The sequence below is a fragment of the Garra rufa genome, chromosome 22, assembly GCF_049309525.1.
Source record: "Garra rufa chromosome 22, GarRuf1.0, whole genome shotgun sequence".
Taxonomy (NCBI): domain Eukaryota; kingdom Metazoa; phylum Chordata; class Actinopteri; order Cypriniformes; family Cyprinidae; genus Garra; species Garra rufa.
Genome location: NC_133382.1, coordinates 10,693,906 through 10,706,144, shown reverse-complemented (window position 1 = coordinate 10,706,144; position 12,239 = coordinate 10,693,906). Strand labels below are relative to the sequence as shown.

The 12,239-nt window shown below is 36.3% G+C and overlaps 1 protein-coding gene across 4 annotated transcripts; it reads left to right on the top strand.

Annotated features, from left to right (window-relative positions):
* Positions 1–729: 729 nt before the first annotated feature.
* On the top strand, positions 730–12,007 carry atxn7l3b (ataxin 7 like 3b). 4 transcript variants are annotated; one of them, XM_073828264.1, is made up of 8 exons: positions 730–1,019; positions 1,687–1,807; positions 2,057–2,189; positions 5,553–5,724; positions 7,347–7,444; positions 7,597–7,655; positions 7,945–7,990; positions 10,475–12,007. In XM_073828264.1, the coding sequence occupies exons 2-8, from the start codon at positions 1,757–1,759 to the stop codon at positions 10,477–10,479; spliced, it is 564 nt and encodes a 187-aa protein (XP_073684365.1). In that variant the 5' UTR covers positions 730–1,019; positions 1,687–1,756; the 3' UTR covers positions 10,480–12,007. The 4 variants fall into 4 exon arrangements, with proteins under 4 accessions (XP_073684365.1, XP_073684364.1, XP_073684366.1 ...); XM_073828263.1 differs by having other exon boundaries at positions 7,945–7,994; XM_073828265.1 differs by having other exon boundaries at positions 731–1,019; positions 7,597–7,619; positions 7,945–7,994.
* The last annotated feature ends 232 nt before the right edge of the window (positions 12,008–12,239 follow it).

Below are 12,239 nucleotides of genomic sequence, written 5' to 3'. Positions count from 1 at the left end.
TTCCTATTTATTTTATTGTTCAATGAATCTACATCAAACAACATGTCAAGTTTATTTCCGTTTCCATATTAGAGGCAAATAAGACAAAGTGCCAAAGTGACACTGCATAAATGTGAAATATTTGAAATATATATATCTAATAAATTATGGGAAAAATTATGCTTGATAGTTTGTTTTGTTGTATTATCACGGTCAAAAAAATGTTGTAACATATTGAAGCCTATAGTTATTGCAACATTTCAGATGCAGCTCATCATTCACACTAACACATTTTTATTGAAAATACTGCAACATTGCACAACCTATGGTTGTAAATAGCATAGAAATAGTAGGGTTCTCTGATGATAAATTATATGTATATGAGCTTTATCCTAAATTAATTTATTATTTACCATATGATGAATTAAAGTCTAATGTAGGTGGTTTGGAACGGCATGAGGATGAATATCTAAAGGGATTTTAATTTTTGGGTGTACTGTCTCTTTAATTTAACCGGGAAATTGTACAGCTAAAGACTGAGGTTATAACATCCTCCCCTATTTTTTCAGATCGTTCCTGCTTTGACTACCAATAAGTAAATATTTGTTCTTGTGGTAAATAAAATAGCTAATTCTGTGCAAATTACAAATCATATCGAATACGCTCCGTTTAGTGAAAACTTCAATCAGTTGATTTCCATTTTCCTTCTATCAGACCTGGCTAGGCGATTCCGCGATGAGGCGTTCGGAATAATGAGAATCGATTGCTCAGGTCTTGGTGAAGGGAAATGGAAGTCTGCAGACGGGGATAAGAGATTGAAATCCGAATGTGGAACTTTGTGTTTGTCTGTGAGGAAACGCTTTAAGGGAAATGTCTCTTCGGACCCTTTGTGTGTGTTACCTTTCCAGCGCAAATCATTAATGCGACAAAGAACTAGTAGATTCCTCTCAGATTTGATTATTGATTTGATCAGATGAGCAGCTTCAGTCAGTGCGGTGAACAGACCGACAACAGCAGCAACAGCCTCCATTCCAGAGCTGGTGAGTGACAGTAATGTCCATATAATACCGACAAACGGATATAGATCATGCCAAAGTATACGTTTTTAAGTATAACCTCTTGCGATTCACATTCAGTTCAGCCTGTGTTGTTGAATTCACTAACGTTAAACGCAAACCTTACTTTGTGAACGTCCTCATAATAATAACGTTACTGTTTTACATCAATCGTGTTTTAAAACACATCTTGTCATTTATTATCTTATCCCATTAAAGCATTTTAGTTTATCTGTGTCCAAGCTACTATACGGAACCTGTTATTTTAGTCTTTAGGCGAGACGGGATGTACATGTTATCGTGATCAATCGGTCTATTTGATAGAAATATATGATATTTGTTGCAGCTGTTAATATGAAACATCTTTTATCGTTGCGATAATCGAGTGTTTGCAGAAAGCCTTGCCTTGTAAACGGCTGTTATTTAAAGCAATGCAATGACGTATCATTGATTCATCAAGCAGTTGCTTTATACAGTAACGTGTATCGTTGATATATTCGGTTATCTTAATATCACAAGCGAATGCAGAACTACATAGTGAGGACTTTCGTTTTGTTTGACTTTATAAAAGCAGACGAAATCATATATTGCTGTCTCATGCCCTGCCTGTGTCTGTATTTGTCTTCCTTTGTTTGGCTTGTTGTTGTTTCAGCCTCTCCTCAGCCCATGACTGCTGCACTACAGCATGTAGACAGCAGTGCTTTCTCCTGGAGCTTTTGCAAATGAAAATGGAGGACGTGTCTCTGTCCAGTATGGACAACAGTAAGATGGAGGTGAGTGGGTACGCCTTTGTTTTTCATATGTTATATTCTGCATAATTAGGTCTGTGTTGAATAAACAAACACATGTGGGTGTTTCACCTATGCGTCATGAAGCCTGTCTCATGGTATGCATTTTACAGACATTTCATTGGTTTTCCCGGCTGATGTATCTAAGGAGTGCAATGTAATTGTTTACCCTTCTGAAGGTTACAGTGTGATTCAAGCACATTCAGACATGCATGTGTTGCGCTTTTTCCACAGGGCTTTGCTCAAGAGATCCTGTCTGACCTGGTGGAGGACGCCTGTTTGGGACTTTGTTTTGAGGTTCACAGGGCTGTCAAACAGGGATACTTTTTCCTGGATGATACAGACCAGGATAGTATGAAAGACTTCGGTGAGAGTCTCACATGTTTCTTAAATATGACATTGAACTGCCATTCTGGGACTTAAAGGAGTAGTTCAATTTCAGAACAAACATTTACAGATAATGTACTCACCCTCTTGTCATCCAAGATGTTCATGTCTTTCTTTCTTTCATCAGTTTTTGAGGAAAACATTTCAGAATTTCTCTCCATCTAATGGACTTCTATGGTGCCTCCGAGTTTGAACTTCAAAAATGCAGCTTCAAAGGGCTTTAAACCATCACAGCCGAGGAAAAAAGGGTCTTATCTAGCAAAACGAGCGGTTATTTTCTGAAAAAAAATTACAATTTATATACTTTTTAACCTCAAATGCTTATCTTGTCTAGCTCTGTGTGTACTCTGTGTAGAGATTAAAAAGTATATAAATTGTAAATGTTTTTAGAAAATAACTGAGACCCTTCTTCTTCGGCTGGGATCCCTTTGAGCCCTTTGAAGCTGCATTTAAACTGCATTTAGGAGGTTCAAACTTGGGGGCACCATAGAAGTCCATTATATGGAGAGAAATCCTGAAATGTTTTTCTCAAAAAACGTAATTTCTTATTGACAGAAGAAAGAAAGACATGAATATCTTGGATGACAAGGGGGTGAGTAAATTATCTGTAAATTTTTGTTCTGAAAGTGAACTACGTTAAGGCCTGTTCACACCAAGAATGATAACTATAACAATAGCTGTTAGCGTTCACACAAAGACACATATTCTGTTCATTATAGAGTTTTTCACAATGTGTCATCAATTGAATGTAAACGGTGCCACTGAACCGAACAAAACTTGCATATTTTGCTGATTATTACTGCTGAAAACGGTCAATTATTGTCATGTTTTGGACTGTACTAAAACATTTGGAGGACTATAGAATGCCAAAAGTTGTAACAAATCAAGGAGAAGAGTGCAAAAAACTAGCTGAGGAACAAAAGGTGTTTGTGGTTGGCCAAACTGAACCAGGATTTCCAGGGCAAGAATCTTGATACACATTCGTGTTTGTTCTTATCATTTCCGGTCAGGTAGGTGATATATTAGGCTAATATCTTAATTAATACTGCTCGTATTTATCTTTACCCCCTATTAGCTTTATTTTTTCAAAATATTGTGCCTTTCCTGTTTAAGTCTTTCTCTATATGATTTAGCAGCTTCCAAACATTTTCCCGTTATGTAGACAGCGTAAATTAGCAGAACAACGTATTTAGTAGTACATTAACTATGCAGTCCACACTGTCGCTTACATCTGAGTATCTCCAATATTGCTGTGCATCCGGGTAACTGACCAAATCGTGACGTACTTGCAAACCCTCTATAAGCACAGACTGCAAATCTGTCATAAGTCATTTTAAAAGCTCTTAAAAGCAGGATGGATTCTGTCAGTGTTTTTATCGTTCATCTGCTGGAAACGATAGCGTTCCTCTGTGCCGTTATCACTATGTTTGTAGTGTGGACCTTACTATTCTTTAAAATTTGTAGTGTCTTTTAAAACTATATATTTTTTTCTCTATTGTCCTTGGTGTGAACTGGCATTTTGTCCAGTGTTGTAATGTAAATGGGATTTTTTCACAATCTTTGACTGCTATGACAAATGTCATGTGTGGTAATTTTACTAAAAGGGTTTAAAATGTTAATTTTTATAATGACACCAGGAACTTTTTGTCTTAAGGTACAATCACAGCAAAAATGGTCAATGCAATAAAAGTCATAATCCTTGTGAAATCTGTGCCCTTGCATGAAATCTGTGCCCTTGCATGAAATTCCTGATTAAGTGGATTGCAATTGAGAGAACTGAATTTTGCCTTTGAAAATTCACTGAGTAAAAGTACATGTGGTTGAGCTTTAGACTTGATTGTTCAAAGCTGTTGGAAGGGGTTATGCAGGAATTGTTCGCCCCAAAAAAGAAAATGTAACATGTCATTCTGAGTCCATTACAGTCGTTCTGCTGTGAACCACAAAAAGACTTATCTTGAAGAATTTTCACGCTGCCTTTCTCTATCAAATAATTTGGATGAAGTAAGACTCTTTTCTGAACTCTAATGCACATTTGCAGACTACCTGAATCTGTCTTAAAAAGGCTAAATGTGGACACTGTATCTGTTTGTGTGGGTTCCCGATTACTCCTCTGACAAGTGAGAATGACGCACTGCAAGCAGAGAGAATTTATATCTCATTCCTGCTTGCCTTCATACAAAAAATAGACTCCCGCATTCTCTAAAACAACAGCAAGTGCTGTTATGTATTTGTGAACAAAACTAAAGGTTAAAAAAAACCTAAAAGTTTACAAGTAACGAGGCAAGCAGTGCTACAAATTTTGCCACCTTCTCTTGTGGTGTTGTCACCTCAAACTGAGGTGAACACATGCTGCTTTTATGGTGCAAAAGTGATGTTCGTATTCAAGAAATAAAGTGTTAACACAATCCAGTGGGAACAGGAACATACAAAGAAATCAAACCAAATCTAAAAGCAACCTCAAGCTTGAAAAATCACAAAAAAAAACTATAAAAGCAATCTTTTTGACATTTTCCATTATAATCCAAGATGTCATGCAAGTGATACAACCAAAGTCCCTTTTAAGGAAAGTTAGTTCACTTGGCAGGCATATTTGTAACAGCAGTTATTTCAGGTATACAAGACCAACTCATGTCTTCTTGAAAGGAGAAATACTGAAATCTCAAAAACTTGCATTTAAATACCACATTTTTTAAATGGTCCACAAAATTTGACATTAACTGCCCCATGAACAATGTTTGTAATCATGAAATGGTGTTAAAAAGCATATATTTCAGATGTATGCACAGTCAATGTTTACATTTGTGTACTTTCTCCTGTTCATTAGAATATAAGTAAACCACCTTGTTATATGTACCCTGGACTACAAAACCAGTAATAAGGATCAGTTTTTTAGAATTGAGATTTAAACATGAAGATAAGCTTTCCATTGATGTATGGTTTGTTAGGATAGGACAATATTTGTCTGAGATACAACTATTTAAATATCTGGAATCTGAAGGTGCAAAAAATCGCAATATTAAGAAAATCGCCTTTAAAGTTGTCCAAATGAAGTTCTTAGTGATGCATATTACTAATCAACAATTCTTTATATATTTACAGTAGGATATTTATAAAATATCTTCATGGAATATGAGCTTTATTTAATATCCTAATGATTTTTAGCATAAAAGTTAAATGGATCATTTTGACCCATACAATGTATTTTTTGCTACTTCTACAAATATACCAGTGCTACTTAGAACTAGTTTTGTGGTCCAGGGTCACATATGTAGTCCTTGGAGGAACAGACCAAAATTTAACACACCTTTAACCCAAAACTTTTGTTTTCCACTGTCTTTTGTAGAAATAGTGGACCAGCCTGGAGTAGACATTTTCGGTCAAGTGTACAACCAATGGAAAAACAAAGAGTGCGTGTGTCCCAACTGCAGCCGAAGCATTGCTGCTTCACGCTTTGCTCCTCACCTGGAGAAATGCCTCGGCATGGGCCGCAACAGCAGTCGCATTGCCAACCGCAGGTATAATGACTGAACATTTCCAGAGGAAAACTTTAATATACAGTGCTGGTTGAAAGTTTGTGAACCCTTTAGAATTTTCTATATCTGCATAAATACAACCCAGATAATTATCAGGTTTTCACGCAAGTCCTGAAAGTTGGAAAAAGAAAACCAAGTCAAACAAATGAGATGGATATATACTTTATTTATTCAAAGAAATTATGTGATGTTACATCTGTGAGTGGCAAAGGCATGTTTGTCTTTAGGATTAGCAGTTAATGCGAAGGCGAAATTAGAGTCCATCTGTTCAAAGGTGTTGTCAAACAGTGGGATGACTATCAGGTGTCATTCCCTGCCCTGTTTTATATAAAGAACAGTGATCTATCAAAGTCTGATCATGTTTGTGGAAGTGAATCATGGCACGAACAAAGGAGATCTCTGAGGACCTCAGCAAAAGTTGTTGTTACTCATCAGGGTGGAAAAGGTTACAAGACCATCTCTAAAGACAAATCCACAGTCAGACAGACTGTGTACAAATGGAGAAAATTCAAAACCACTGTTACCGTCCCCAGGAGTGGTCAACCAACAAAGATCACTCCAAAGCAAGACGTGTAATAGTCCGCAAGGTTACAAAAAAGAACCCAGTTTAGCTTCTAAGCAACTAAGGGCCTTTCTCACATTGACTAATGTTAATGTTTACGGTTCCACTATCAGGAGAACACTGAACAGCAGTCTTTAGTTCGCTAAAGATCATGTGGACAAGCCAGAGGGCGGTTGGAGAAAGATTTTGTGGACAGATGAGACCAAAATGGAAATTTTTGGTTTAAATGAGAAGCATTGTTTGGAGAAAGGAAAACACTGCATTTCAGCATGAGAACTTTGTCCCATCTGTGAAACATGGTGGTGATATCATGGTTTGGGCCTGTTTTTCTGCATCTGGGCCAGGATGGCTTGCCATCATTGATGGAACAGTGAATTCTGAATTATACCAGCAAAGGAAAATGTCAAGACATCTGCCCGAAAACTGAAGAGAAAGTGGGGCATGCAGCAAGATAATAACCCCAGGCACACACGTCGTTCTTCTGAAGAATGGTTAAAGAAGAATAAAGTTGATGTTTTGGAATGGTCGAGTCAAACTCCGGGCCTTAATCCAATTGAAATGTTGGGGAACGACTTGAAGCAAGCAGTTCATAGGAGAAAACCCACCAGCATCGGAGTTGAAATGGTTATGAACTGAGGAATAGGCTTAAATTTCTACAGACTGTTGTGAAGAATTGATCAGAAGTCACAAGAAATGTTTAGCTGCAGTTATCACCAGATACTGAAAGCACAGATCTGTAACACTGGATCATTTTTCTCAATGACAAAGCATATACGTTGGTCTGCTTTGTTTGATTGGAGTCTCTTTGTCTAATTTCAGGACTTGTGTGAAAATCTCATGATGTTTTGGGTTATACTTATGCAGAAACAGAAAATTCACACACTTTTAAGCAGCACTATAAATGTCACCTGAACTCCAGGCAAACATTCATGAAGGGTTGGTGCTTGTCTGAATGTCTGGAATCCATTTTTGATAATGCTGGTCATGTGACTGTTATTTTGAAATGTGTGATGGTAATGTGTGTATATACATGTATATTTAGAATTGCAAGTGGCAACAACACGAACAAATCAGAGAGCGATCAAGAGGACAATGATGATGTCAATGACAATGACTGGTCTTATGGGGCAGAAAAGAAAGGTGAGTAATTTATATATCATCCTTCTTTGCTTTATCCTAGATTTAATTTTGAAACTACTAAAGGGATTTCACTGCATAAACAGTAACTGCAACTATTTATAAATGTTTGTGTGTTATTGCATTATTTTAACATTTAATATTTTCATTTGCAGCCAAGAAGAGAAAGTCAGATAAGGTATTTTTACATTCTTTGAAACAGCCTGTACGCTTGGTAAGTTTGTTTTGATGTTACAGATGTTCTGTTTGCTTTTAGTTGACCTCTTAGCATTTGTAGCCACAGAATCTGGTGCAAACTAGCTGTAGAATTAGTTTATTAAAGGGTGTAGAATGCTTATCCACACTTCCTGTCAACAAGAATGTTTTGGCTACAAGCTATTCATAAATTAGCTCTCTAAAAGAGCTGGACTGTAGCATATTGTACTTCCCTTTTCCAGTACTATGTCTTTTCATTTGTATGTCCTGGCTGCAGGCTAATATTTTGTTTGTTTTTTTCTGTGCAGAATCCAAATTCACCGAGAAGATCCAAATCCATGAAACATAAAAATGGTAGGTATGTGTTCTTTCTTGTATGAAATCTGAAATATCATATTTATGTTTAAAGGCAAAGTTCTTTTGCGTTCTTTGCTTAGAGGTGAAAAGAAGTTTGAAGTACCTGAGCAGCAGTGGTATACTGTTAGCAAACATCCCAACACTGTTGAGAGTGGCATTTTTTTGAATATATAAATATATGCTGCATGCTTTCATGCAAAATGCAAAATGGGGGGAAAATCAGTGATTGAGCATCTAAACATATCAACGTGGATATGTGTACAAGCTCTGCCATTCAGCCCTCAAGTCAAGTCACATCACATTTATTATATAGCATTTTATACAGTTTGAAGGAAGGAATAATTCACCCAAAAATGAAAATCTGCTGAAAATGTACCCACCCTCAGGCCATTATGTAGAGGAGTTTGTTCGGAAAACATTTGTGACCCTGGACCACAAAACCAGCCAAAGTCACACAGGGTCAAAATTGGGTCATATGGGTCAAAATTATCGATTTTTCTTATATGCCAAAAATCACAGGATATTAAATACAGATCATGTTCCCTGAATATATTTTGTTAATTTTCTATTGTAAATAATGATAATATGCATTGCTAAGAACTTAATTTGGACAATTTTAAAGGCAATTTAGATGTGTTTTAGATTGTCCTATCCTAACAAAACATTACGACTGGTTTTATGGTTCAGGGTCACATTTGGATAAATTTTGCATTACATCACTTGCTATCCATTGGATCCTCTGTAGTGAATGGGTGCCATCAGAATGAAAGTCCAAACAGCTTACTCATCATTAAGACATTTTTAATATTATATAATATTGCTTTCTTCAGTAAAAAGTCTTGTCTGAGTCAAAAAAGAAATATGCAATATTTTTGTGTTTATGTACTCATATTAAGGCAACAGAGGATGAAAACACTGAGAGCGTTACTGTTAGTAGTAAACAAAAATGTGTGTCTGCGCCATTCATTCACACAGAGACAAACAGAACACGCAGGATTCATATTTAAAGTTTTTTTTGCATCTTAATATTCACAGAAACTAGTCCATATCACATCCTACGTACTTTTAATTTACTAGTCCAAAATTTGGCAAATTCTGTGACATTCTGCAGTATACATGAATTTTTTTTTTTTTTTTTTTTACACTGGATTCTGCCATTCCATCCATGTTCCGCATTATAGAAATCATAGGGCTAATACAAACTTGTGAAGGGTGAGTAAATTTATCAGTAAATTTTCATTTTTGGGTGTACTATTCCCATAATTTAAAAATCATAAGGTTTAGTTTTTTTCACCATTTTTAATTGTTCGAAAAACCTACTTTTTTTAACTTGTCCTAGACTGTTTATCTGATTTTCACCACAATCTTCAGACCATGCTAGCAAAAAGTTATGGAATTCAAGTTAATTAGTCAAACCGTTTTCGAATAACTCGTGAATGAATTCTACGAATAGCATGCAAAAATGGATGCGAGGCTGTATTTGTTTAACGTATTGAGACCTAACTTGATGTGTGTTAGAACAAGCATGACCTGAGGCTACCTGCAGTGTTCAGCGCAGTTGAAAACTCCTCCTAGACAGTTAGTCCAATTTTCACCAAATTTGACTCGGATCATCTTCAGACTGTGCTGGCAAAAAGTTATGGATTTTGTGATGTATGAAATGGTTTTCGTTTAATGCATCAACAAATTTGCTGGAAAGATGCCAAAGTGCATCTAAGGCTGTATCTCTGTAAAGCTTTGGTCATATTTACACCAATTTGTGTATGTGCCAGTGTGACCTCACACTGACCACGCCACATCAATTTGGTAACACTGCCACCTATTGGTCGAGAGTGATAAACCATTCATTGAACATTTGATTGCATTAGCCAATTGTAATGACAACTGGTCTCAAAATATTCATTGGGTCATTCCCAAAACATATATACCAATTATGTTATAGTTGGCCGAACTTCCTGGCTGCCATTTTGATTTATGTTGAAAACATACTGTTTTGAATTTCTCCACAACCATTTGTCCGATTTTCACCTTAATCGAGATCATCTTCAGACTATGTTGACAAAAAGTTGTGGATTTTGTGTCAATAGACGAAAACATTTGTGTTGCAACACAACAAATTTGAGCCACAATGCCAAAATGATTCTGAGGCTTTATCTCTGCAAAGCTTTGACATATTGACATAAAACTCACCTCACACTAAACACCACGTCGATTTGATAACAGCACCACCTATTTGTCAAAAGTGATAACCCATTAAATCATATTACTAGTGATTGTTTTTATGATTTTTCACCCATTTTGACTAAAATCATCTTAAAATTGCTTCAGTTGCTCTGATGCTTGCTGCTTTGCTTGCCTAGTGCTTGGCCCCGTAATTGCTGCTTGCAGCTATATTTTTGAATTAAAAATTACAACTTCAATTTCTGCTATAAAGCAGCTCTCCAGTATGTTCATGTATTTACTCGCTTTTAACCTCGACAGACTGAACTGAAGAAACAAACCAGAGAAAATTTCCACGTTAAAGAAGGCGGAGCCGCAGAGTGCACCTACTCATTATGTAATCGTCACGGACCAGTGGTAGTTTGAAGGCGTTTACCAGCTGGAGCAAACTTTTCCGGAAAGTTTGCGTTGGAAAGCTGTTTCGAACACCCGAAGCAAACTCACAACTGATTTTGTTCGAAATGACATCACAGCAGTTCGTTCTTCGTTTTCGCTTGAAGTATACAGGGCCTATTGGGGCCATTCACACACGGTGTGTTTCTGGATGTTTTAGCTCAATTGTCAAAATCGATCATCTAGTGCATGTTTACAGAGAAATTGGAAATGCTGTGCAGTGGAATACAGAAACACATTCTGTGTGAACGGCCCCTTGAGTTGCGTTCAGCAAGTTCAAGGTCCATTTTGAAAGCTTTACATGCCAGTTAAAAAAATGTTGTAAGTGATGTATGGTAACAGCCAGCCATCTTTGAGTCCTTGAAAGTTATTGACAGTAATTTAAGTCATTTTAATTAACTGTATGGTGAACTGTATACTTCTTGAAGCTTTGCTGGGTCCTAAGCGACGTGTGGAGAACCAGGGCAGTGCATGTTGCTAAGAGGCAAGACATTTTTTTTCAGTAATACTGTGGGTATCAGGTGTCACTCACTACCTACAGTGCCACACAGTTCAATTCATCACTGTATTGTGTGATCTATATTATACTGATCAGTGGAAGAGACATAGACTAATTCTTCTGTCATTCAGTTTACATTGTTGTTGTTTTTTCCATTTTCGTCTTCAGAAATTTTTTGCACAATCTCTCATATCCTGCTCTTGCAGCTTTGATGGCTGGTCTCTCAAAAATGACACATCTAGAATAGAGGAACTTGCACGATTCTCTCAGGGAGGAAGTTAGAACTCATCATATCGGCAGACAGATGCTGGGCCAGTTGAGCTCTCCCATCACTAAGGTGCAGGATTCTTTCGAAATGAAACTGAAATGTAATTCTCATTCTGGGAGGATTTTGCAACAGTTAAAGATAAATAGCAAACAAATCAAGATCATAAATCGGTGGGAACAGTTTCCCATCAGGTAATTACTACACGTTTTTATTATTACATTCTTTTGGAGAATCATGATCCAGTAGAGTATTTTCTTTTCTCTGTAGTTCAATAGCCAAAGTGTGGTACATTTGTACTATATTATGTCACTAGTTCTATAGCACATTTATCATACTACATTTTTTTTTTTTTTTCAGTAGTAAGTTATTGGTTACAAAGAGTGCAAAGACAGTTTGCCATAGGTCTCCAAAAAGAATTAAGGCTTGAGAATCATTGTTATCAATGTAATTTGTTTTCTTTTTCTCAATTTTATGTATTAGATGTTTACAGTGTAAGGTGTCCTGTGCGGCCTCACTTTGTTTGTGACTGTGTATATATATTTGACTAGGTGAAAGATGCTGCTATTCTGACCGTGAGCCATACGCTTATGGGCATGTCATCCATGTAATAAAAAATCACTCTGAACAAGCTTAATGTGTGTGCTGGAAGTATTTATTTCAGAAATATGGGTGTTGTGAAGGCAAAAAAAGAGATTTTACAAAACAAAACAAAAATTCAAAATATCATGTCTGATATTTAAATGTATGTATTATATATAGAATATATAATACTTACAAAAATAGGAAAAATGTCACTGTACTTATCATTGTTTATTTATATTTCTTTATAACACTTTATATAATTATTAAGTAATTCATATTTAATT